The sequence below is a fragment of the Caretta caretta genome, chromosome 19, assembly GCF_965140235.1.
Source record: "Caretta caretta isolate rCarCar2 chromosome 19, rCarCar1.hap1, whole genome shotgun sequence".
Lineage (NCBI taxonomy): Eukaryota > Metazoa > Chordata > Testudines > Cheloniidae > Caretta > Caretta caretta.
In genome coordinates, this window is record NC_134224.1 from 8,057,695 (window position 1) to 8,083,912 (window position 26,218).

Consider the following 26,218-nt stretch of genomic DNA (forward strand, 5'->3'; position numbering starts at 1 on the left):
TCCCCTCCTGCACCCCAACCCCAAGCCCCCCAAAACCCCTCATCCCCATGCCAGAGACTGGACCCTAGCCCAGAGTCCTGACCCCCTCCTGCACCCTGAACTCCCTGCCCCAGCCCAGAGCCCCTCATTCCTGGCCCCACCTCACAGCCCTCACCCCCCCACTCCAACCCTCTGCCCCAGCCTTGAGCCCCTTCCCACTCCCCAAACCCCTCATCCCCAGCTCAATTGCATCACAGGCATCAACAATTTTCTTCAACTGGGTCATCAGAAAAAAAAAATTGAAAACTACTGAACTATGCTCCAGCAAGCAACTGGTGCAATTACATTAGCTTGTTTGAAAACCATACAAAACTTGCTAACACCGAAACCTAGTCTGGGTTGGGACCATATGCTATACCATAATAGCATATTAAATTTAAATCTACTAACATTTAATCCATGCCACTTCTCATATACTCTCTGGCAACAACCAGCAGACTAATATGCCCTTAAATACTTGGTTAGCTCTGATACGATGCTGCAGCAGGTTTGTATGGAGAATGTGCTGCTACACAGTAAGTGGCAGCTTAGTTTGTTAGCTACAGCAAGTGGATCCAAGTTAGAACTTAACAGGGTGACTTCCTCAGCCTTGTATCAGGAGCTTGGTCTGACGAAGTCACCTTCTCTTGTCAGACTGCTGACACACCGGCTTCAGTTTAGCAAGGGGATGATGTTTGTATAGAACCACTCTTCAGAAAAGTGAAGGTGATCTCCTGCCACAGACAGGAATACCAGCTTTCCTGCCTTGTCCATCTGCTGCAGCCCCAGCTGATCCTACAAGAGAAGACAACCAGCATGAAAGTAGGCTACCTATGATGCTTAAATAACTTTCCAAAGCGCCTTAGTGCCATTGACTCTCATGGGGACTTAAGTGGTGGTTTGCAGTATTGTAGCCATGTTGGTCCCAGGATATTAAAGACAAGATGGATGAAATGATATTTTAGTGGAACAGCTTCTGCTCATGAAAGAGAGAAGCTTTTGAGCTACGCAGAGTTCTCCTTCAGTTCTACGTGTAGCTCAAAAGCTTCTCTCTTTCATCAGCAGAAGTTGGTCCAGTAAAAGATATTACCTCATCCACTGTCTCTCTCTGATGGGGACTTAAGTTCAGATTGGTTCAGTGTAGCTAGGGTGCCTCCCATTTAACTTTTGGAAGAAAAGATTAAGTGATACAGAAATAAAAGAGCAGGGATGGCCAAACGTACTGATCCTCTGAGCTGCATACAACAATCTTCAGAAGTTTGAGAGCCGGGGGTACACCTGCCAGAGCTCAGGGCTTCAGACCCTCTCCTGCTGAAGCCCTGAGCTCTGGCAGGTGCACCGATGGGACTGAAGCCCCAAGGCCCCCTCTGCCTTGCTGGGCAGAAGCCCCTATCCCACCACCCTGTTGCAAGGCAGAGGTCCCGAGCTCCCCCTGCCCCAGTCTGGTAGGTAGAGAATGGGGGGCTCTGCAAGTCACTCTTTAACTGTAAAAGAGTCACATGTGTCTCACAAACCATGGTTTGGCCACCCCTGTACAAGAGTAATAGCAAATAACAGACCCAGGCCCTCCTGTTCTTGACCCTTTAATTCTAACACCACCAACACTGTCTACAACTAGTGTGGATCCCCCCGTATCTTCCATTAGGATCCACTCTATTTTCTCACTTTCGGCCATCAGTTATTTACAAAAGTTCCCCTTGTCTCTTTCTGGAATTCAAGTGCTGTCCCCTCCCCCTCATCATCATTACCAGGCAGGGGAGCCCTTTACTCTATTCGGCAATAGAACAGACCAATGTTTTGTTGGAGAATAAGTGTGGGTCAGTTACAACAGCCCTTGGAGTGTAGGCTGTATGGAAATAACCCTTCCCTTTGCATGGGGGAATTTCACAGCACAATCCAACTGCCCGGCTAGGAAAATAGTGCACATGCTCCTGTGAGAAGCACGAGCTTTCAACAGCTTATGTAAAAAGAAGGGAACTATATAAGTGCAATGAAAGCTGGACTAGGACAGGCCCCAGGAAACAGGTCTTCCCCTCCTCAAAACTACCTGCTAGGCTGAGGGTGCAGCACCACGTTTGATCAAGGGCTCTCACAACAGTCCCCCGCATCCTGTTGTGAAGGCCATGGGCCAGGTTCATGGGTTGCTGCAGTGAAGCATTCATGCATTTCCCCCACTTACAAAGGATCTCACACCCAAAGGGAGAGGCAACCCAGCAGGCCAATGTGTGCATGAGGCTGTAATGGGCTGGTAGTGTTTGTTCCACTTTTAGATAGGTTTTTAGCTTCAATGGAGTTACTCCTGATATAGAGCAGTGTAAACAAGATCAGCATTAAGCACACTGCATACGGGGGGTAGCTAGCAGTTTTAACATGGTGTAGGATGAAGAAATTGTGCAGGCCATACAAAGTGAAGTATAAACACCAGGGACTCTCTTAAATAAATAAATAAACAAACCCTCATCTGGTGCAGTCTGGCTCATTCCAAAGGCCTAACTTTGCTCTGTAGAAGTACTTTTTAGCTAAGTTATCTCCAGCAGAGACTGGAGGAGAGAGGCTAGGTCAGTGTGTTGGCCTATAATTCAGGAGACCCAAGTTCAATTCTCTGCCCTGGCACAGATTTCTGTGGGACCCTGAGGTATTGAGGCTCCTCAGTTCGCTATCTGTTCAACAGGGAAAATAGTGCTTGTTGGGAGAATAAGCGCATCTTTCTCGTGGTTAATCAGCAGATCCAGCCTTTTCCTTTCATGGGAACTAAGTTCACATACAAAATGCGATCTCTCTAACGAGAGGGAGAAGCTAGATGGTGGAACCCTGCCAAGATTCCTGGGGAGAGTTTAAGCTACTTACAGTGGAGACAGAGTTGCCAAGACTCCAGGAATTAAAGATTAATCTTTAATTAAAAATGTGATGTCATGTGATGAAACCTCCAGGAGTGTCCAACCAAAATTTGCAACCATATGGAGACAGCAGATTCTTCCATAGAAGATCAAGCTATTTACCTCTTTGTACAGCGAGGTCTCCTGCAGGGGGATGGTCTCCTTGGCTTGCCCACTTCTATAATATCCAAACCACTATAGAAGAAAAACAGAGCTGTTGTAGAAACGAGCTTATTCTGCATCTTATTACTGAGGCCTATTGCTGGGCAGACTGTTCCTCTGACTGAGGAAGAGATGGAGCTCTGGCTGGAGGTCCTTGCCCCCACTTGAATCCACCAATGACTTCTTCAGATTGAATAAACCCCAGAGAGCCCTATCAAAGGACAGGACAGAAACTTGAACATCTGAAAAACCCTTGATTTCCAAAACCAGTTGAAGTTTGAGTGCCAATACTGTCCTTACCTAGCATCTCATAGATAACTGCAACTCTTCAGAGCATGAAATGCTCATCCTTAGACTTACATAAAAGATCAGGTACTGTACATTCCAACACCACCACCTTGTGTCTGCCCCCTAAACGAACAGTATTCTTTCAGAGTCATAGTAGGGTGAAGTTAAAGGTGCTAGAAGACAGTTCACTGCAACCCTCATCTGTGCTTAATCTAATATAAGGCAGTCTTAATCTAGATCATGATGTATTTGAGCAACTCTCCTCCCACCATAGCTATCCAAGGCAGTTATCACCAGTCAGGTTGTCTGATCTCCACACAGTGGTTCTAACAGATCTGGATCATCACAGGGACTTTTTGGTGCAAAGATCCCGTCTGAAGAATTTCTCTCCCTGAGGAGGTCTGCCAGAGATCTTCTACAGCCACCTACAAAGTTTGGAGCATCCTGACCGCACTGAGACCATTTTCCCTTCCCTTTTCTGATTTTCTTTTCCCCAATTTATTTGCGAAACTGGCTGGACCTACATTAGTGGATCCAATTTTGGTTCCAGCATCCTGGATTTGTATTCAAAGTTGGGCACCATTCATAAAACTAGACAAAGACATTAGCAAATGAAAGCTCCAGTCTCCTTATCCCAAGCACCTGGAGGAGTTCCTCACCTCTGAAGCTGGAGGGTCTACCATCGTGTCATTGAGAAATTTCACCATCACAAACTTTTTCAAAGCCATCAAGTTTTTCTTGTAGGTCTCGTTGTTGCCCTGGGAAAGATGCCCGAACAAAAACAATAGAATCTTCTCAGTAATAAGGCAGCTTGGAGCCTCACTGAGATGGGGGCAGCCGCAAACTTTGTCAGACAGGTGGCACACTTGTTACACATTGAAGCTGGGCTGTTGCTCTCAGCACGCCAGGCTGCTGACCCAGCCATCGCAGTGCCTACTTCCCTCCCCATCGGGGGAAAGGACAGCCTATGATCTCACTTGGTCTAGGGCTAGTCAGGGCAGATGCACAAGATGATGCTAGGAATGCATGATTGGGAATCAGGAACCCCCACATCCTAATCCCAACACCGACATCAACGTCCTATGCTGATGTCACTTATCCCCATTGTATAGCCATCCCAAATACCAAGCTAGGCTCAGAGCTGTAAGCATGGCATCCGTCCTTACCTTCTCCTGATTGATGTCAGCCAGGAAGATGCTGTTTTTCTGGTACTCTTCCTCCTTCATGGGGTCATGCCAGTATTCTGCCTGCACTAGGCTGGATGAGAGAGAGAATAAAGCTCACACTGGAAACACACAGGCCAAAGGGGCATCTCGCCTCAGCCTTTGCAGTCTGCGTAGTCCCCTGCTGAACATACTCACCGCTCCTGAACCATCTTCGTGTAGACGCCAAGGTCCAGCAGCTTTCGGAGCCAGTCACAGATGCGGGACTTCTCCCCAGGACAGCGTGGAAAGCCAAACACACCTGGGGCAACAAGATGTGCATCTCCATTCAGTGGTCAGCACTGAAAGCCATTGAACTGGAACCACAAATGAAGAACCACCTCCTCCTGACACAGCAACTGGAATTACTCCAAGGAATCCAGAGGTCTCTAATCCTATAATCCCATTACAGACAGCCTGCCCCCAAGGCACTATTACATGGAGAGAGAACTGAGAATGTTCTTTAGCTGACCAGCAGGGGGCATCATTATGGAGAAGATGGTCATTCAGATAAAAGGAAAGGCCTCCAGAACACAACAAGCACTCACTTAGTGATCAAATCCAATCAGGAAAAAGGAGACCGGCAAAAGCATCCAGTCACTTTATTTCAAATGAAAGTAGGTCAAAAAGAGGCTCTCTGTGGGGGGCTTTTGGTGGCAGGGAAAGAGGGGTTGTTTTATCCCACCAGAAGCTCCCCCTCCATTCGCTACATGAGCGTTTAGGAAGCAGGGATGACTTGGAGGACTCTAGAAACCAAAGAGGGAGTTACCTTGGTGCTGCCCCCCAATGGAAATCAAATTGAACATTGGAGGAGAAGGACATCTCTGTGCCACTGCCCTCCTGGGGAAAAGAGAAAGAGTTTAGCTTCCCCCTCCTATACAGATCCTAGGCTATTTGTATATAGCACTTTAAATAACCATATTCAAGCTCTGTCTGCGACCAGCTTTAAATTAGTTAGGGACTTTTAAAATGTTATCCGAAGTCCCATCAATGGGACTTAAGCGCTTTTGAAAATATTACCCTGAACCGCTCTGTGCCTTGGTTTCCCCCTCTGAAGAAATCTTATCTGTGTTACAAAGGTGTTGTGAGGATTAGTTTATAATTGTACAGTTCTTAGAAAGACTCATAAGAATAAAGCATTTTAAAACAAATGTCATCCTCGAGCCCAGGGAACACTTATTTACATTTTATTTTGAACCCTATGGGAGGTGCTGGGGAGAGGGGGAGAGAGGGAGATTCCCACCTGAACTCCTGTAACCTAATACATTTGCCCAAAAATAAATAAATAAAATCCAACTGTAAACGTACAGGAACTGGCCTCCCTGGGAGAATCCCATAGAATTGTAGCCTCCTTGCAAGTGAGGGTCCTTAGCGAGTTTGTCACAAACCAGCGTCACCTGTTTGTTCACATTCATGAAGTAGCTGTTCTCCATATCCTGGGGAATAAGCCAGAGGAACAGATGGGCAAATTATCTTTACAATGAGCTAACAGGTTAATTTTAATCTTCTAGTTCTTCAATAGGGACTAAGATTTCTCAAATTCCATGAGTTATAGGTAGGCCCCAATTTTATAAGACTCCCTTTGTGAACTCCCAGCCCAACCGTAAGCCATCCTATTTCCCCTGCCTTTATTAAAATTTGGATCCTCCCTGGACTTCCACAAAGTCGAGGTTTACCTGCACCCTCTATGAATCCAGGTAACAAGACATGTCACCCATTATTGTGACAGCTATTACTAGAATTATCCTCTAATACACAGCTAGTAATGTAAGCCTCTTGGCCATATAGCACACAGTCAACAATACAGGTGTGCAGGAGCCAGGCTATATCTATGTTATACAAGTAAAATGCAATATAAAATGAGTTTAAATAAGAACATGCACTTAGCTTAATAAACAGGAAGGGACAAATATCTCCCTTAAAAAGCATGGGACCTCATCACATAGCTAATATCTTTAGAGTAGGGGTGGGCAAACTTTTTGGCCAAGGGCCACATCTGGGTATAGAAATTGTATGGCAGGCCATGAATGCTCATGAAAGTGGGGTTGGGGTGTGGGAGGGTGTGAGGGCTCTGGCTAGGGATGTGGGCTCCAGGGTGGGGCCAGAAATGAGGAGTTCAAGGTGTAGGAGCGGGCTCCAGGATGGGGCAGCGGCTGTGGGACGGGGGATGTGGGGTTTGGGGTGCAGGAGGGTGCTCTGGGCTGGGACAGAGGGGTTTGGAGGGCAGGAGGGGGATGAGGGCTGGGGCAGGGGGTTGGGATGTGGAGAGGTGGCTCAGGGTTGCAGGTGGCACTTACCTCAAGCAGCTCCCAGAAGCAGCAGCATGTCCTCCCCTCCGGCTCTTACGCAGAGGCATAGCCAGGCGGCTCTGCTGCACATTGCCCTGTCCGCAGGTGCCGCCCCTGCAGCTCCCATTGGCCATGGTTCCTGGCCAATGGGAGCTGTGTGGGCGGCACATGTGGAGCGGAGTCCCCTGGCTGCCTCTATGCACAGGCGTTGGAGGGAGCACATGCCGCTGTTTCTGGGAGCCACGTGGAGCGGCCCCCGACCCTGTTCCTCAGCTGGAGCACAGGAGAGGGGCAAGTCCCAGACTGCACTCCCCAGCAGGCTCTCAAGGGCTGGATTAAAACATCTGGCGGGCCGGATGCGGCCCACAGACCGTAGTTTGCCCACCCGTGCTGTAGAGGTTTCAAAACACTTATCAGTGGATTTGGGTATGAATCCAGTTTGAATCAGGGATTTGTCACATCCCAAGTTTTCCTCAACATGTGATTAACTAGACTTAGTCAGTTTCTCCAAGACAAAAATGTTTGATACAGTCAAAAGGGAATAGTGAAAGCTCTGCCTATGTCTTTAGGGATCTACGTCAAAAGCAGAGACTGTAAATTATTTACAGCACCTTTAAGAGTCTGCACAGTGATCACTAACCAGTAATACTCAATGAAAGCAGAAGCTTTACATCGGATAACTGTGACTTTACCTCTACCAAGTTGTTTCCAATCTGTAGCGACAGAACGTAAATTCCTGGTATTTTGTTTTCCACTATTTTTTTAATGTATCCCATGCTTCCAGGGTTACAGCAGCTGTCTCCTGCAAAAAGGATAAGGGAAATTTTCATCAAATATAAAACCATCGCACACTGGATGGCTGAGGTTCTGAATACCAAACTTCCAACCTCACCCGGGCAAGCAGCATGCATTTTTTCAAGTGTCAGAGCAGCAAATTTTCACACTCATTGCACAAAGCCTCTGTAAATGAACCATTTGAATGCACTTCCTGGTTTCAGCCGCCTTTCACTTTCTTGCTTATAACAAGTTCATGACATTGACTGACTACCAAAATATTAAAGCCAGCATGGACACTGAATTCTCACCCAGCCTTCCATGCCTTTCCCTTATTCCCATCCTTAGGGAAATTCTTTGCTGCCAATGCTTTTCATTTTGACTGAATAATCATTTGAATACAAAACAGTCTATACATGAAGCTAGAAAGTTCAGGACCCTGCTCCCACAGGAATATCTTATTTGTGGTATCTTTGGCCCAGACACTTCCAGAGGCATAGTCTAGTGGTCCAAGCTTTCAATCCTTGAGGGGGCCATTTAGGGATCAGGGGCAAAAATTGGGGATTGGTCCTGCTTTGAGCAGGGGGTTGGACAAGATGACCTCCTGAGGTCCCTTCCAACCCTGATATTCTATGATTCTGTGATCTCTCTGTCTCAGTTTCGCCATCTGAAAAGCGGGGATAACGATATTTGTAAACGAGCTATCGAAGTGTTTATTTAAAATCCTGCCAGGGCTACAAAACATAACCATGTTCAAACTGGTTTGTGAAACATGTTGTGGTGCAATAGCAGGCAAAAAGAACATTCCTGGATCACAACCATGTTTAAATGTGATTCATAATGTAGACAGGGCCTCAGATAGAAGATAACGGAGTAGGGAACTCTCCCAAAGGGCGCTGGGCATCAGAGTAGTTTAACGCTTTAGAAGCCACCTTGATCCTTCATTCGCAGTCCAACTTCCCACACATCTATCGCTACTTCGCTTTCTTCCATCCCCCATTTCACAAGGAAAGGGTGTTCCCTGCACTGCGGTATCACCCTCCTGGCGGTCCAATGAGAATCCCCTGATGAATGTGGGTGGTTGTTTTCTTTTATTACAGACAATCTGAAACGTGGCCAAGAGTGAAGTCCCTAGGGCAGGGAGCGGAGCTGCTGGTTTGAACCTGTGGGCACACTGGCTAATAACCTGCTTTCCACCCTCCCGCTGTGAGAGCGGAGATCCCATGATCTCCCAAGGCAAGCAGGCTCTGCGCACCGGCAGCTAAACCAGCAGCGGGGATTAGAGAAGCGAGAGAGGAAGCAGAGAAAGGCGGCCCGGGAGGCTCTTGGGGCAGGGAAACACCGCTCCCGCGGGAGGGGGAATAAGAGCGGGGAGGCTGGTCAGACAAGGGCCCCCAGCCGCTCCCTTTGCAGCCCTGGGGCTGACACCCCGCGCCCCGCCCTTGGCGGGGCAGCAACAGACCCATAACCCGGCCCCGCAGCGCCCCCGATTGCAGCTCGGGGGGGGGGGGGTACCACCAGCCTCGCGGCGGCCCCGCCCCAGCGCTCACCCATCCCGTGCCACATGACCAGGGGCACCGGGCCCGCGCGCCGCCCCGAGCAGCGCCCGCCGAGCAGCAGGCAGGCGAGCAGCAGCAGCGCCGCCGGCAGGAACCTGAGCGCCGCCATCTTGGACTGTCACATGACCCGGCAGCCGGTGGGCGGGGCAGCTGGGAGGAGGCGGGTTGTGGAGGCGCGCCCTGGCCTGGGGAGGGGGAGATGATAGAGCCGTGGGGGAGGGGTCACAGAGGATCATGGGAGGAAAGGGGAGATGATGGAGCCATGGGGGAGGGGCTGTAGGGACAATGGGGGTCAGAGGGTAATAGAGGCATGGGGGGAGGGGTCACAGGGATTGATGGGGCAGTGGGGTGATAGAGCCATGGGGGGAGGGGGCTGCAGAGGTCAGAGGAGGTGATGGGAGCAATGGGGAGATGATACAGCCATGGGGAGAGGAGGCTGCAGGGGTCACAGGGGTTGATGGGGCAGTGGGAGCCAGTGGGGTGATAGAGCCATGGGGAGAGGGGGCTGCAGAAGTCACAGGGGAATATGAGGGGAGACAGGGGATGATAGAGCCATGGGGGAGGGGGCTGTGGAGGTCAGAGGAGGTGATGGAGCTATGCGGGATGATAGAGCCATGGGGAGAGGGGGCTGCAGGGGTCAGAGGAGGTGATGAGGGGAGACGGGGATGATAGAGCAATGGGGGGAGGGGGCTGCAGAAGTCACAGGGGATGGTGAGGGGAGATGGGGGATGATAGAGCCATGGGGAGAGGGGGCTGCAGTGACCATGAGGGCAGGGGGTGTCCTCACTGTGATTTGACAGCAAGATAAGAGAAAGTGCCTTTTGATTTCAGAGTAATGTATCACCAGGAGAAGATGGGCAGGTCAGTACCAGGGTGAATTCAGCCCCTGGCTAAGGGAGGGCACCTACAGGTGAGTAAAAAGGCCGTTGAGGGATTGCTGGGATTCCAGCCCTAATGCAGACCAGGCCCCCCATCCCATTGCGTGACCCTGCCCAACCCCAACGCTATTTCCACTTCTGTAAAAGTCTGAATCACCTATTGATTTAGACTTAAACGTTTATTAAAAATGCCTCTCCCCGGCTGTCAGTGCCCTGCAAACCCATTAGAAACATGCTAGCAGCCAGTCATCTGCAAGAGAGAGCTTCTTGTGCATCATAAGTAGGGTGATTCACCGGGTTCCAATCAACTACACCTGTACAAATGCATGGGCAGCCCTGGGGTTGCATGAGCATCTCTGAGAGCAGCATGGGGCCAGCAGAGTCCATGTTAGTCATCACAGTAAGTAGCTGTAACTGAATACATGCAGTTCTAATGAAGAAGGTCCCACTTTCACCTAGTCTGTTTTCATACTTAAAGGCTACTTATATGTGTGGGTAGAGAGGAAGAGTTCTAGGAGAACCCAGGACTGTCCAACAGATTTAGCTGTAAAGTACCACAATGACAGGCAGAGACAGCCTCCCTCTGTGGCTTTGGCATATCACTTAATTTCCCCTCCACTAAATCTGGGATAATAGCTACCTCACAGGGCTGTTCTGGGTCTTAACTAATGGTGGCAAAACACTGTTTCATCATCACTGTTTTTAGCCATCCATCTCCAATTTACTAAGAGTTTAAATCTAAAATGATTTTAAAAACCAGATGTCAGTGGCCTACTAAGGAGTTAAACAGTACAGCTGGGGTTTGCCAAACTTATTTTGTCACATGGCCTGCCTCTCACTCTTTGCTCCCAAACTGAATTGGTGGCATCCCTGCAGGAATGAGTTCTCACACCCTGTACTGAAAAACAAGTGGAGGGGACAGTTTCTGCTTCTGCTTCATCTGTGAGTTGATTGTTTGGGTTTGATTTCTGGAGAAGTTGCGGTTAATTCAGAAGATCAGCGCCAATCTGCTTCACTTTGGGGTAGGGGGAAGCTGCGCGGTTATGTAGTTGTATGTTGGAATATAGGTGGAATTTTAGTCTGGGAGGATTCTCTCTTTGTCACAGGTTTCAGAGTAGCGGCCGTGTTAGTCTGTATTCGCAAAAAGAAAAGGAGTACCCACAAGTACTCCTTTTCTCTTTGTCACAGCAATTCTCCGCTCCTAGCACATCTTACTTATCTACAGGGATCTTAGTTTTCCCTGATTAAAAAACCAAAATTCCCTGATAAAAAAGCATAAACACTGAACTTTAGCTTCCCTAGTCACAATATATAGACCAGGGGTGGCCAACCTGTGGCTCCAGAGCCACATGCAGCTCTTCAGAGGTTAATATGCGTCTCCTTGTCTAGGTACCGACTCCCCGGCTGGAGCTACAGGTGCCAACTTTCCAGTGTGCTATAGCAGGGGAGGGATAGCTCAGTGGTTTGAGCATTGGCCTGCTAAACCCAGCGTTTTGAGTTCAGACCTTGAGGGGGCCATTTAGGGATTGGGGCAAAAATTGGGGATTGGTCCTGCTTTGAGTAGGGCGTTGGACTACATGACTCCTGAGGTCCCTTCCAACCCTGATATTCTATGATTCAGGGGTCTCAAACACACAGTTCTTCCCTGCGGCTCGCCAAACTCCCCGCGTCCCCCTCCGTCCCCTCCCCAGCGTGCCGCGTCCCCAGCCTACCTCCAGGCCAGGGGTGGGCAAACTATGGCCCTGGGCCAGATCCGGCCCCTCAGGGCTTTGGATCCGGCCCATGGATTTGCCAATCCCGTGGTGCTGAGGGCCCTGTGCCACTTCCCTGTGGCCCCAGGGGGTGGGGGAGCAGAGAACTCCCTGAGCTGTTTTTGCCTGTGGGTACCACCCCTGAAGCTCCCATTGGCTGGGAACGGGGAAGCGCTCCCCGTCTGCTCCCCCTCCCCCCAGGGCCGCAGGGACAGGGTGCCCACGGCTTCCCGGAGCGGAGTGGCACAGGGCTGGGGCCAGGACAGGCAGGGAGCCTACCCTGGCCCCAGTGCACGCCCCTGCCACCCGGAGCCACTCAAGGTAAGCGGCACTGGGCCAGAACCTGAACCCCTCCTGCACCCCAACCCCCTGCCACACCCCGCACCCCATTCTGCACCCCAGCCCCCTGCCACACCCCTCCTGCACCCCAACCCCCTGCTCTGAGCCCCCTGCTGCACTCCAACGCCCTGCCCCGCCCTGCACTCCCTCCTGCACCCAACCCTCTGCCCTGAGCTCCCTGCCACACTCCGCACCCCTCCTGCACCCCAAGCCCCTGCCCTGAGTCCCCTGTCATACCCCGCATCCCTCCTGCACCCCAAGCCCCTGCCCTGAGCCCCCTGTCACACCCCGCACCCCTCCTGCACCCGAACCCCCTGCACTCCCTCCTGCACCCTAGCCCCGTGCCCTGAGCCCCCTGCTGCACTCCGTGGGAAGGGGCGGGGGTGGAGTGGAGGATGGGATCAGCGGAGGGATGGGGGTGATGCTGCCCTCGGGCCAACGTAGGAGTCCTCATGTGGCACTCCTGGTGATTCGAGTTTGAGACCCCTGTGCTACAGGGTGCTCACTGCTCCGCAGCTGGCGGGAGGCCTTGGGATGGAGGCTTAGGTGCTGATCCACGGGGCTGCTGGCAGATGGGAAACACTGGGGGCTGGGGGCGGGGGCAGGGGGTGGAGCTGAAGCTGACAGGGGGCTGCTGATGTGTTACTGTGGCTCTTTGGCAATGCATATTGGTAAATTCTGGTTCCTTCTCAGGCTCAGGCTGGCCACCCCAATATATAGGTATCAGTTGATCGCAATGTTTTATTGATATATGTACAATTTGATAGCTAACAGACTGAGCCTCACTGCCCAGGGCTGACAGCCGGAGCCCTGCCTGCTCTCCTGATTATCCAATTTTTTTGATTACCCGATTTTGCCCCAGGCTCAATTAGATCGGTTAATCGGCGTTCCCACAGTATATGTTTTTATTTTTTCACAAAATGTAAAAAGATTCTCTGTTAAAACACAAATTCCATGTTTTTTTCTGTGGCAAACGGATTTCTAGGATCTCTGCTTAGCTCTATGCATCAGTCTCTCAGTGTCAAAGAATGTTTCGGCTTGGCAGCTGCCCTCTGGAACAAGGATTATTTTACAGTATACAGAGTGAGGGTAGGTTGTGGGTGCGGAGGGAGGCTATTCTCTGAGTAGGGAGGAATATCTGCAGTAGGGAATAGCCTTCACCTATGCTGAAAATAGAGCTCTCTATCCCACTATGAGGCTGTGACGATCAAAGACAAAAATAGGAAGGACCACACAAGACTGGACCTAGAAGTTGTTTTATATCATTGTAAATCACATTGTTCTTAAAACGTGTCCCATTTGCACTAGATGGGTAGCATCCATATTCCACAATCCTGCAGCATTCCCACAATGGGACTTATTGCATTGTAGGAAGAACTGCAGCAGGTCGGTAGAGAGGAGATGGTCCCAGTGCCTTCGGTTCACTGGTGTCTATTCCAGAAATTGTGGAGACACTGCCGGGAGGAGGACTGGGCGTCAGCTTTGATTACAGGAGAGAATGCAGCAAAGCACTGAGGACCGTCCAGAGTCAGATCAGGAAGATGCTGCCCCTCTGCTCAACCAGCAGTTGTCACTTGGGAAAGGTAAATCTACCTGAGGGTAATGAGAGGTGTGATGTAGTGCTCTGAACATGGGACTGGGACCCAGGAACGTCCAGGTTCTAATTCTGGCTCTGGCTCTTGGGCAAGTCACGTCCCCTCTCTGTGCCTCAGATTCCCCCTGTAGAAGGGGGATGGTGAAACTCAGCACCCTCCCCAGGGGCTTGGGAGGATTGATTAGTGCTGGTAAAGTGGGTTATTAGTCCTTTGTGCTCAGGAAAGTGTGTGCTCCTTCCTGAGCTGCTCTTGGGTTTCTTCAGGAGCTGGGTAGGTAAAGTCGGGACACCAGAGATGCCAGCTCAGTGCCACAACCCTGCTCCCAGCCCCAGCTCTAGGGGGCGGTGAGGGGCACGGACAAGGGTAAGAGGGGTGCAGCTCAGCACCCCCACTCCAAAAACTGTTCCAGCACCAATGCCTGGAGATCCCTCACAGCCAGGGGTGAGGAGGCACCTCCAGGATTAGTCTGCAGCCTAACTGACCGTCTCTGGCTTGTTGTGGTTGTTCTCCACCCCAGGCCTCTGCTCAGCTCGCTACAGCCTGGTTCTCATCCTGCACTTCTCCCTCTTCATGATGTATTCGCTCCGGGTCAATCTCAGTATCGCCATCATAGCCATGACGAACGGCACCAACCCGGGCAGCCTGACCAATAGCTCCACAGACGTGTGTCCCAATCGCTCCCACGCTCAGCCCAACGGCTCCCACCGAGCATTCACCCAAGGAGTAAGTGTACAGGCAGGGCCAGATCCTTTCACCAGCCTCTTGGCTTTGCACTATGGACCAATTCGGCAGCAACGAGGCACTGTTTGGAGAGGAGCTTTGGGGCTGTATCCATTGCACGTGTGTAAACGAAAGAGCCTGTGTAATTAGGAAAGCGCTGATCACCTGACTGGTGACAGGTCTGTTCATACAAGCCACTTACCCCTTCCTAGAGGAGTCCAGGCCTGTGAAAATAGTTCTCCCTTGGGCCTAGGTTTTAAAGCTGCTGCAATGTCCCCTCAAGGGACAGTCCTCGGTTTTGTCTCCCCCTTTTGACACAAGCAAATTCTGTCTCCTCCAGGCCCCCGTGTACGACTGGCGCGCTGAGACCCAGGGCGTCATCCTCAGTGCCTTGTTCTATGGTTACCTCTTCACCCAGCTCCTTGGCGGATACTGGTCGGGACAGTTCGGAGGGAAACTAGTGTTGGGCTATGGGCTGCTCTCTACCTCGGCTCTCATGCTCCTCGTGCCACTGGCAGCTGGCCTGGGAGCCGTGTACCTCATTGGGCTGCAGGCACTGCTGGGCATGGCAGAGGTAGGGCCTTCCGTTTCGAGCTCTTGACTTTCAGCGGCTTGTGGGTTTATGTATGCAGCACCATCTGTATGTATGACATTGCAGAAGAAGTTAACTAGTCAGGTCTCCGCCCCAATGAGCTTACAAGCAAGGGCTGATGACAAACCAAAGTGGGGGTAGGGGGGAGCAAGGGTCATAGCAGTGAAAGATCATGAGGTCTGCTAATGCTTTCCACCAGGTATCGCTCCCACTCCCCGCTGTGCTCACACACTCCTGTGTTTTCCTTGGCAGGGGGTGATATTTCCAGCCCAATACATGCTTTTGGCAAAATGGGCTCCCCCCTTGGAACGCAGCAGGCTCATACAGCTCGCTGTTGCTGGTAAGAGAGAGCGACTCTCTTTGCTTCCAAACCAAGTTTTTCTGTAGTTCCAGCCCCCCGCCCGCCTGTGTAAAGGAGAGCTCTCCTGATGCCTGCTTTCCCTGCGCCACACTCCAGACAAGCGGCTCCACTTACGAGTTGCAGAAACCTTCAGGTTCTAGACCAGGCCTGCACAACTCGTAAAGCGGCGAGGGCCATTTTACTCCTAAGAAAACAGCTGAGGGCCGAAACCCCCCGACCCCGCCGAAACACTCCCCCCCAGCACAGCCCGCCCCGCGGAAACAAACCCTCCTTCCCCAGCGCCACCCCACCGAAACAGCTGTGGGCCGAAAGGAAGGTTGGGGGCGGGGGCCACTGGGGAAGGGATCAGGGCAGGGGGCTGGGTGTGTGTGAGGGGGGTTCAGGAGTCAGGGCAGGGGCTGGCGGGGGGCATGAGGTGGGATACAGGAGTCAGGGCGGGAGGCTGGGGAGGTGTGGGGGGTGCAGGGGGCTGGGGGTGTGAGGGGGTGCAGGGGTCAGGGCAGGGGGCTGGGTGTATATGAGAGGGGTTCAGGAGTCAGGACACTGGGTTGGGGAGGCGTGGGGGGTGTGAGGGGGTGCAGGGGTCGGGGCAGGGGAGGTGTGGGGGGTGCAGGGGTCGAGGCAGGGGAGGTGTGAGGGGGTGCAGGGGTCAGGGTGGGCAGAGGGCTGGGGGTGTGGGCTGGGGTCATGGGGGTGCTCACAGCAGGGGCTGGAGGGGGTATGCCCCGATTCCAGTCCCTTCCCCAAGGCCACGCTTCTTCCTCTCCTCCTCCTCCTCCCCCCACCACCCCAGCAGCGAGTGGAGGCTCCGCTCTTTCCCCTCCCTCCTGCTGGCAAGCGGGGGGCAGGGAGAGGAGGAGGGGAGGGAAAGTAGCAAGCTGGGGGAAGCAGCGGGGGAGGAGCCCCAGCTGCTGGCAGCATCCAACTTCTGCCCCCACAGGAGAGAGCAGGGGGACGGAGAAGAGCGGGCCGGGCCAGGGCCCCTTTGGACCCGTGGGACCGGTGCCAGTGGTGCCATGGTAAATCCGGTATTGCCACCACTACCCGCCCACTCGGCTCGCCATCCCCCCACCCCCCCGCCGCCCGCTCATCTGCCCCCAGCCACTGGCCTCTTCACGACCCCGCCGCTTGCCTGCTCACCCCCCGCGGGCCGCACAGTGAGCCCGTGGGGGCCGCATGTTGTGCAGGCCTGGTCTAGACCGAAGGTCCTTCATGAGGAAATGTTGGCTGCACATCCATCTCTACTGCTGTTTCTCCCTTTCCTACACAATATTCCACTCTCTTCATCCTTTATCCCCTCTGCCTTCTCCTCCACCCTGTCTTCTCAGTTCTGGCTTGATAAGGCTGGAAGAGTTACTATAGGATGGTGTGGGGTGAGCACTGGGAAGCCCAGGTCATCTTCTGTGGCCACCACTTTATCACCCCCTCGCTCTGAACTCCTCTTAATCTGCTCCTTAGGATGCACTTTTGGGACCTTCGTCACCTTCCCTGCAGCTGGAATCATCTGCCAGTACGTGGGGTGGCCTTACGTCTTCTACATCTTCGGTGAGTAGCTGTGGTTTCCACTGTAGCAGATTCACTGGCAAGTTAAGCCACACAAGAGCGAAGCATATGAAGGTCTTCTCGTTGCCTCTATGCGAGGAGTCTGGGCTCTCAATCCAGTTCCTAATATAGAAATGTCCCCCTTCAGAGAGGCCACCATTGCAATCGGCATCTATGGCCAGAAGGGCTGGACTTCCCTCTTTCTCCTTCAGCTCATGATGGAGGTTTGTTGGCTGGGCAGTGTGAAAGAGGCTCATGTTGCTGCTGCCCGAGCTGTGTCTACTCTCAGGGCTGTCGGGCTGGCACCTTTCATTTTAAATATAAGAGTATAGGCGTCAATAAGGTACAATAATGTGTTAGTCGGCAGAGCCCCTCGATCTGCCTTGAACCTCAGTGTTCGCTGTCTCTCTGTCTATGGTGTTTGCAATGCACCATCGCTGTCATATTGAGGGGTCTGTGACTGGGCAGATTGCCCGCTCCCCTCTCACCACAGCACACACATATAGAGGGGCAGTGCCCTAGAGTCACCTCCTTTCCAGCACTTCCTTCATTCTCACACTAAGGAAAGCCAGACATGAACCACAGCCTGAGCTCTTTGGTGTTAAGGCAAAAACTCCTGCCTCAACTGCCTAATTCCTCCTTCCCCTAAGAGGGGGGACACACACCCTTTTATACCGTGGATTGGCACTAAAGAGCCCCCCCTGGTCTGTCTGCCAGCATGAGTCAGTAGAACAAACCTGCCCCTCCCTTCAAGACCCTCACACCTGACAGTCTGTCACAGAGCTGCCGTGTCTTGCCTGCCCATCTCTGCTGGTGTCTGCGCACCTGTGCTGCAGTAAGATCCGAGACAGGAGCCATTGAACTGTTCCCCTTCTCCATAGGTGGCATTGGCTGCGTTTGGTGTGGGTTCTGGTTCCTTCTCGTCTATGAAGATCCTGCATGTCACCCTCATATTAGTGCTGGAGAGAAGGAGTACATTGTGTCATCCCTGGCCAATCAGGTTCTTTGAAAGCCTTTTAACTCTGACCTAGTTTTTCTTGTAGTCCCCACCGTTGAACAGAGCTTGGGACAATGGGACCGTCTCCAAGTAAGCCCTTCTTCAGGGTTCCACTGGGTGTGTTATTTACAGAGCCGTGCAAATGTCTGTGGCAGAAGAGGGCCCTGCCCCAAGGAGCTTACAGATTAGTTCAAATATAGGTATAGAGATACATCAGAGAGGAGATCAATGGGAAGGGCCAGAGAGGAGATCGGTCTGCCTGTGGTTCATGAAACGTGTATTTAAGGAGGAATTTGTCGAAGCCAAAGGAGGTCTCTTGGCATATGAACTGGGGGAGGCAGCTCCATGTGGTGGGAGACTGGAAGCCGTGTGGGAGGAGATGAAGCTTGGGAGAAACAGAGGGAGCAGTGGGAGGAGTCAGAGACAACGGGAGATGTAGGCCGGGACTGGGTTGTGCGGGAAGTCTGAGGTGAGGTCAAGGAGCTTGAACTTGTGGCAGAGGGGTCTGAGGAGGAGGGTGATGGTAAGAACTGTAGGAGAGAAAGGTGCCCTAAGCTGTGGTGTTTTGGACTGAGTGTCAGAGTGTGCCCCAGAGTGGGAGACTGCACAGGTAAGCTGAGAGATGCCCAAGGCATGGATAGAGTGTCAGCTGCAGGGATGAAGAGGGAAGGTTGCATTCTTGAGGGAAAGGCACAAGGATTTATCAGGGGGCTGGATGTGAGGGGAGAAGGGAGCAGACCAGGTCAAGGGAGCCGGAGGTGAAGGGATGAGTTGGATCATGGACCGTCATAGGTGGGGAATGGGTCTAAGAGGAAGGACGAGAACTTTTGATAGATTGAGTCAAATTCAGCCCTGACTTTAGCCTTTAGCGGGGCCGGTTTCTACACACTGCACCAGGAGCCCAGCGCTCTTATGTGAGCCTGGCGCTCGGCCTGTTGGATTTGAGGTGTCTGGCAGGTCAGGGAAATGTCAGATATGAGACTGCACAACTGGGAGAGTTGAGGGGTTACAGGGGGATCCAGGAATCAACACAGAGCAGGCAGCTAAAACTCTGGGAGGAGGTGGCGAGGCCAGGGAAAGAATAAACCGCCTGCCTATGGGACATTGACAGAGCCAGGAGGAAAAGGAGCCCGCGAAAGGGGCACTAACTGGTGCGTTTCCTTCAAGGGCATCTCTCACGGACGGTCCCTTCCACTCCTGGCCATGATTAAATCGCTGCCTCTTTGGGCCATTGCAGTCCCCTGTTTCTGCAGTGAGTGGCTGTTCTACACACTGCTGACGTCAATGCCAACGTACATGCATGAGGTGCTCCACTTCGACATCAGAGAGGTGAGCTCTGCCGTGGGGCTCCATCGCTCACAGCCAGGCCGGTCTATCTCCTGAATGGGGACATCCAGAGGGATAAAAGTTGATGCTAACCAATTCTGGAAGGGCTGTTAAACCTCATGCTTCAGGGCTTAGGTCAGTTTCTGACTACTAGGGGTTGGGAGGTTACTTTCACCTTCCTCCAAAGCAGCCGGTTGGTGCTAGCTGCTGTCAGAGACAGGATATGGGGCTAGATGAACCTCAGGTCCAATCCAGTCTGGCAGTCCCTACGGTCCTGAGATTTCCAGCCCCTCTGAGCACATCCAGCCAGATCTGGTGATGGTGGGGTCCCTCTCGCTGCTCTGTGCACAATCGCAAGTCTCTCACCCTTCTCGCTACAGAATGGTCTCCTCGCTGCACTTCCTTACATTGGGAACTGGCTGTGTGCCATCGTGTCGGGGGTGCTGGCAGACTTCCTCCTGTCCAAGCAAGTGTTCAGCATAGCAACAGTTCGGAAGCTCTTCTCGGTGCTGGGTAAGGACAGGTGACTCCTGCCTCCAGGTTCTTTCAACAAACCTTCACCCGGTCAGCCACATAACCCACGTCCCCTTCTCTCCCTAGGGATGATGCTCCCAGCCATCTCCCTGGTGGCCGTGTCCTACGTCGGCTGTGATTACACAGCAGCTGTGGTCTTTCTGACATTGTCCATGACTGTAATCAGCATGTGCGGGGCCGGTTTCTATACTAAGCACATGGACATTGCTCCCAGGTGAGACCACCAGACCTTCCTCCTATCTCCTGGTCCAATTGGTTCGTTGGCCCATGTCATCTCCATCATCTCAGCCCTCAGCTACTTCAGCTGCCTTTTGCTTCTCCTCTCCCTGATCTTCTGCAGCTGGTGGCATCTGAAGCCGGACAGGCAAAACCAAGGCACAGAAGCGCAGGCTCAGAGCCAATTATAGCAGTGGGTAAAGGCTCTTACTGTCTGTCAACAGGGCAGGCAGTGACCAAGCTGAGGAGGCATTTGTTCTCTTTGAAGCTCTCCAGGAGGTTGGGAGAGAGGGAATTGAAACCTAATTTTCTCTCTTCTTTCCAGTCCCTCTTTGCCTTGCTCAGGAAATTTTCCCTTCCCTTCTCCCCAGATATGCTGGGTTTGTGCTGGGAGTCACAAACACCCTCGGAACAGTCTCAGGAATAATTGCTCCCACCGCAGTTGGATTCCTCACCAGCCAGGTAATTCAGGGCTTCTCTGGATGGCCCTATTGGCTTTTTCTCCTAAAGCAAAAATATTCAGAAAAAAAAGTGGAGTTGAATAGAGCAGAATAGCCAAAGAATAGTCTCTGTCCACTGAATCAAAACATAGCCCTGGCTAAGCTCTTGAAACCCCAGGAGACTGGCTTCAGGGGGGGACTAACAATCCACATGTGCTAGGCAGCAACATTGTCAAATGTGTCCAGCAAGTACCTAAGTCATGGAGAAGAAGCTTTTATGATCCAAGAAGTAGGGACTCCTCCCAACATGGGCTTCCAACCTGGATCTACTTACAGATGGGGGGCGGGGAGACTGCTGTCAAACAGGACAATAGGGAAAGCTTGGTAGCAGTGATGACAGAGCTGCTTGAATTCAGCCTAGCAAGCAAATAATTCCCAAGCACGCTGCAGTGCAACGATATCGGAGCCCAGGAAAGCGGAATCTGAGGAGTTAAATCTACAGCTAGACAGGGAACTGGCATTGCAAGTCTTTAGGTGAATGAAAGCCTGTGGTTCAAGCCCCAGGTGCTCTCCTGTGGCCATAAGAGAGAATGGAGATACTAATTACCCTTTGTTTGGTATCCCCAGGACCTCCTGACTGGCTGGAGGAATGTCTTCTGTGTGTCAGCGGCCCTAAATCTCTTTGGCCGTCTGTTCTATGTAACCTTTGGCCGTGGAACTATCCAGGACTGGGCTAGAGAGGACACTGCTCTCCAGTGAAATGCCAAGGCATGCTGCCAGGGGAAGGATGTGTAACCAAGGCAGGAGACGGAAAACACCCTAGTGAACATAGATTAGTTAAGTTTCAGAGTAGCAGCCTTGTTAGTCTGTATTCGCAAAAAGAAAAGGAGGACTTGTAGACAATGGATTGTGTGGTGTGGTCTGGATGAAAGCTGGAGGCTCTACAATACGACCGCATTTGCTCCAACCCCTCAGACAGAGACAAACACCTACAAGATCTCTACCAAGCGTTCTTACAACTACAATACCCACCTGCTGAAGTGAAGAAACAGATTGACAGAGCCAGAAGAGTACCCAGAAGTCACCTACTATGGGACAGGCGCAACAAAGAAAACAACAGAACGCCACTAGCCCTCACCTTCAGCCCCCAACTAAAACCTCTCCAACACATCATCAAGGATCTACAATCTATCCTGAAGGACGACCCATCACTCTCACAGACCTTGGGAGACAGGCCAGTCCTCGCTTACAGACAGCCCCCCAACCTGAAGCAAATACTCACCAGCAACCACACACCACACAACAGAACCACTAACCCAGGAACCTATCCTTGCAACAAAGCCCATTGCCAACTGTGTCCACATATGTATTCAGGGGACACCATCATAGGGCCTAATCACATCAGCCACTCTATCAGAGGCTCGTTCACCTGCACATCTACCAATGTGATCTATGCCATCATGTGCCAGCAATGCCCCTCTGCCATGTCCATTGGTCAAACTGGACAGTCTCTACGTAAAAGAATAAATGGACACAAATCAGACGTCAAGAATTATAACATTCAAAAACCAGTTGGAGAACACTTCACTCTCTTTGGTCTCTCGATTAGAGACCTAAAAGTTGCAATTCTTCAATAAAAAAACTTCAAAAACAGACTCCAAGGAGAGACTGCTGAATTGGAATTAATTTGCAAACTGGATACAATTAACTTAGGCTTGAATAAAGACTGGGAGTGGATGGGTCATTACACAAACTAAAACTATTTCCCCATGTTTATTCCCCTCTCCTGCCCACTGTTCCTCAGACATTCTTGTCAACTGCTGGAAAGGGCCAACCTTGATTATCACTACAAAAGGTTCCCCCTCGCCCCTCCGCCCCGCTATCCTGCTAGTAATAGCTCACTTTAAGTGATCACGCTCGTTACAGTAAAAAGAAAAGGAGTACTTGTGGCACCTTAGAGACTAACAAATTTATTTGAGCCTAAGCTTTCGTGAGCTACAGCTCACTTCATCAGATGCATTCAGTGGAAAATGCGTTTGATGAAGTGAGCTGTAGCTCACGAAAGCTTAGGCTCAGATAAATTTGTTGGTCTCTAAGGTGCCACAAGTCCTCCTTTTCTTTTTGCGAATACAGACTAACACGGCTGCTACTCTGAAGCTTGAAATAAGTGTTTTGCTACCCATGCTCTGGAAACTTTGAGGCTTGAGGGGGCTGTCTGAAAAGTTATTTGCAGAAGTAGATGGAGAAATGATCCCTTACTGGTTACCTTCCCCCTGCACTATAAACAGGAAATCTTTTCATTCCTAAAGCCAAATACTAGTATTAAAGTTTTTAAAAAGAGAAAGTAATCAAGAGATTTTACCAAATGGTGGGTACTCTGAGAAACTCTCCACACACGTGGGTTTGCCAGGGATCATCGGAACGATGGCAGCATCTCCAGACTTGGAGTTATAGTCACATCACAAGCGAGTTGTGGTTAAATTCATATTTCAGTGCTATCCTCCAGATGGGGATGTGGCTGCATGCAGCCCTCCCTGCTCTCCTGCCTTGAGAGGACCTGAACCTGCTCCATATCTTTATTTGTGCAAATAGTCCATTGGCTTCATGCGATCAGGATGGTGCCTGGACAGTGGATCTAGTTGTTGTTGTAGGATGTATTGGGTACATGGCCCACAGTGTGGGAGGACTACATTTATGTTTAAATAAATCAAAGTAAACAAGTAGTAAAAATCAAGATCACCTTGTTTGTTTTAAATCCCTTTCCCCTTGCGAGATGGGACCCTGATCTTGGATAGGGCCTCTAGATGCCTCCATAAAACCAACAACAGACCTAGGATCATGGGATAAATTGGGAATGGAGATTGACATTGTGCATAGAAGTGTCTAAGGTTTTGGGGTCTCCCTGTGGGGCTCTATGGTCCCCTTGTCGCTTGCAGAATTGAAGTTTAATTGAGGAAAGAAGGATTTTCTCCCCCTTGGGTCTGTGAAGGTCTCCTCAGCCTGTAACTGAGTTTGCTGGCAGCAGAGACCATTTCGCTGTTGAGGTTTGAGTTCACGCCCCATTGAAGTGAACTGCCCCATTCACCTCAATGGGGCATGACTGCAAAGAGCCCCCTTTCGACAGTTAACTCTTTCACAGGCTGATCACCTGAAACAGCCAGCTAATGTGTTTCTCCAGTGCAGGGGCTTGCTCCACATACAGGGCTGCAAGGGTTAAATGTGTAAATCCATGGCTGTGGTGTGACGTTGGGGGGACAACAGTACAGAAGTCCCCCCCACTCCAGGGTGCCTGGCTGTCACATGGAACTGAACCATTCCTGATAGAATAAGTGCCCTGATTCCCAGCCAGTATAAAAATATTTGTCCCTCTTGTAATATTACTAGCTAGCTGCCTGGCCAGTTCCCACCCCCCCCCAGCTCTACCCCCTGCAGGAGATCAGAGCGGTCTCTGAACTCCATGGCTTGGCCCATCTCTATGCACAATGGAAACGAGTAGGTGTGCAAATTTCTCCCCAGCCCCTCTTTCAGTTGGTTCTGCCAACACCCCTCCAGTCCTGACCTAAAGACTCCTGCCCCACAGCCAGCTAGGCAACTCATTTCTGGCCCTCCCAGCCTTTCCAATACCCCCCTATCCTGATCTGTACCATCTTTTACTATTGCAGTCTGACCCCTCCTGTCTTCTGCCCCTGCACCCCCAATCCCACCCTATAGCACCTACTGCTATCTCAATCCTAGTTCCGTGTCCGTGGCTTTGGCAGGAGAGCCGGCAAGTCAGACCTCTAAGAGCAGCTGGAAGAGAAAAACTGCAGGCAGGGCCACTGGGGTCAACCTCCCTGCACTTTGTGCAACACCTGTGTTTTCAGGAGGCATTTGTAAAAGCCAACAGAGGCTGGTATGGGAGACAGAGACGGCAGCTCTGGAGAGAGGTTGCGGTGTGAGACAATCCCCACTAATCCTGTTCAGAAATGATGGGCTTGAGGCAAAAAATTGTGTGGAATTCTCCGGCCTGTGTACACAGGAGGTCAGACTAGGTGATCGCAACCGTCCCTTCAGGCCTGGGAGTCTAGGTATCTACAACTCCTAGATCAGGTACTGTGCAGAGGGACACTATCCCTCCCCCGCCAACCATGCTGCTGCATGAAGGGATTGCTTCAAAAATCAGATGTCAAGAATTAACATTCAAAAACCAGTCAGAGAACACTTCAGTCTCTCTCGTCACTCGATTGCAGACCTAAAAGTGGCAATTCTTCAGAAAAAAAACTTCAAAACAGACTCCAAGGAGAGACTGCTGAATTGGAATTAATTTGCAAACTGGATACAATTAACTTAGGCTTGAATAAAGACTGGGAGTGGATGGGTCATTACACAAACTAAAACTATTTCCCCTCCTCCTGCTCTTGTAAAGTGCTGGAAATGGCCCACCTTGATCATCACTACAAAAGGTCCCCTCCACCCCCTGCTGGTAATAGCTCACCTTTCCTGGTCACTCTTGTTACAGTCTGTATGGTAACACCCATTGCTTCATGTTCTCTGTGTATATAAAATCTCCCCCCTATATTTTCCCCTGGATGCATCCCATGAAGTGAGCTGTAGCTCATGAAAGCTTATGCTTGAATAAATTTGTTAGTCTCTAAGGTGACACAAGTCCTCCTTTTCTTTTTATGGATACAGATTAACACGGCTGCTACTCTGAAACCAGAAATAGTCAGCTGGCCAGTTAGCCCTCCCATGAGGAATATCCTCTCTCATATGTGGACTTTTAGCTGGGAACAGTGTAAAGCCAAGGGCCAAGATGTTAGAGTGACTCCAGAGGCTGTGTATCCTACTCGAGACACAGGGAAGGAGTCTGAAAGTCCATCCCCTTTGACTTGAGCGGACTTAAGCACTCAGAAGACAGAGGCACCCACAACCACTTCTGATGATCTTAGCCCAAAAGTTAACGTTCAAAGAGCACACCCCACTGACCTGAAGCACTGTTGGAGAAGCTGCTGCCAATGCATTGCCATACCAACAAACTGACTGGCCTTCCAAGAGGGAAGCTAAGAGTATGTATCCCAGCCCACTACCACCTCTAGAAACTTACGTAACAGACAGCACTGCATTTGCCATTCACCGTGTTAGGCATGACACCAGTAGGTATCATAGTTGAAGCTTGAGTATTTTTTATAGCTATTTTACTATACCTCTTAGTAGAGCTCACTTACAAGGATTGTGGTAGCTTAGATTTCCTGAGTAAGTCACTAAAACTTTACTCTTTCCTTCATAATGGACTAGCTTCTCCAGAGAAATGAATCACAGTTAAGTTGTGGCAGTTAGTCTACAGCAGTGACCAAGACTAACCCTCTCTGAAAAAGAGGGAGGTAGAGTTTACCTGCTTACAACTTCAAAGGAAAGATGTTAGAGGAGCTTTTATAATGTTTGAGAGGCTTTGGAATAGGTATGAGTTGGAGAAACAGCTTAGTTCTAAGAGAAATAACAGGCACGCTTAGCATCTCACTGAAGAGTTTTGACATCTGCCACCCACTATCTGTCAGTTTAGCCACACATCTTTAATGTTTATTAGATTAGTGGCTAAGGGCTAATCAAGAATGGGGCCCTCCTGTGCCAGTTAGTGATCAAACAGGGTAGACAGCCCCTGTCCCAGAGTGTTTACAGTCCAAGTTGCAGTCTCCCTGTTTAACAGGTTGTTAATTGTGTTGAATCTTTAAAATGGACTAGAACAGATCAGACTGCAAAGCAGCCCTAGCAGTTGTGTCAGCC

General features: G+C 50.9%; 2 protein-coding genes across 4 annotated transcripts; one reads left to right on the plus strand and one right to left on the minus strand.

The window, feature by feature from the left end:
• Positions 1–372: 372 nt before the first annotated feature.
• On the minus strand, positions 373–9,314 carry PPT1 (palmitoyl-protein thioesterase 1). Its single transcript, XM_048825788.2, has 9 exons — positions 9,159–9,314; positions 7,527–7,636; positions 5,855–5,982; positions 5,316–5,386; positions 4,706–4,808; positions 4,511–4,601; positions 4,004–4,102; positions 3,018–3,089; positions 373–813 (listed from the first exon to the last, which is right to left on the minus strand). The coding sequence occupies exons 1-9, from the start codon at positions 9,274–9,276 to the stop codon at positions 691–693; spliced, it is 915 nt and encodes a 304-aa protein (XP_048681745.1). The 5' UTR covers positions 9,277–9,314; the 3' UTR covers positions 373–690.
• Positions 9,315–9,401: 87 nt separating this feature from the next.
• On the plus strand, positions 9,402–22,114 carry LOC125624659 (sodium-dependent phosphate transport protein 3). Of its 3 annotated transcripts, XM_075121371.1 has the most exons (13): positions 9,402–9,466; positions 9,999–10,077; positions 13,507–13,718; positions 14,248–14,453; positions 14,791–15,024; positions 15,295–15,382; positions 16,862–16,948; positions 17,827–17,945; positions 19,110–19,271; positions 19,649–19,781; positions 19,869–20,016; positions 20,344–20,480; positions 21,086–22,114. In XM_075121371.1, the coding sequence occupies exons 3-13, from the start codon at positions 13,634–13,636 to the stop codon at positions 21,193–21,195; spliced, it is 1,509 nt and encodes a 502-aa protein (XP_074977472.1). In that variant the 5' UTR covers positions 9,402–9,466; positions 9,999–10,077; positions 13,507–13,633; the 3' UTR covers positions 21,196–22,114. The 3 variants fall into 3 exon arrangements, with proteins under 3 accessions (XP_074977472.1, XP_048681742.2, XP_074977473.1); XM_048825785.2 differs by lacking the exon at positions 9,402–9,466 and having other exon boundaries at positions 9,933–10,077; positions 20,390–20,480; XM_075121372.1 differs by lacking the exons at positions 9,402–9,466; positions 14,248–14,453 and having other exon boundaries at positions 9,933–10,077.
• The last annotated feature ends 4,104 nt before the right edge of the window (positions 22,115–26,218 follow it).

What these genes read in the sequence shown, in the direction of transcription:
- PPT1 (XM_048825788.2), bottom strand. Translation starts at nt 9,276, where the DNA reads ATGGCGGCGCTCAGGTTCCTGCCGGCGGCGCTGCTGCTGCTCGCCTGC. An exon ending in ACGAAGATGGTTCAGGAGCG is followed by an intron (nt 4,602 to 4,705) that starts GTGAGTATGTTC and finishes TCTCTCATCCAG; the next exon opens with CCTAGTGCAGGCAGAATACT. An exon ending in TAGACCCTCCAGCTTCAGAG is followed by an intron (nt 3,090 to 4,003) that starts GTGAGGAACTCC and finishes TTTCTTCTATAG; the next exon opens with TGGTTTGGATATTATAGAAG.
- LOC125624659 (XM_075121371.1), top strand. Translation starts at nt 13,634, where the DNA reads ATGCAGCAAAGCACTGAGGACCGTCCAGAGTCAGATCAGGAAGATGCT. An exon ending in ACCGAGCATTCACCCAAGGA is followed by an intron (nt 14,454 to 14,790) that starts GTAAGTGTACAG and finishes TGTCTCCTCCAG; the next exon opens with GCCCCCGTGTACGACTGGCG. An exon ending in GAAGCTCTTCTCGGTGCTGG is followed by an intron (nt 19,782 to 19,868) that starts GTAAGGACAGGT and finishes TTCTCTCCCTAG; the next exon opens with GGATGATGCTCCCAGCCATC.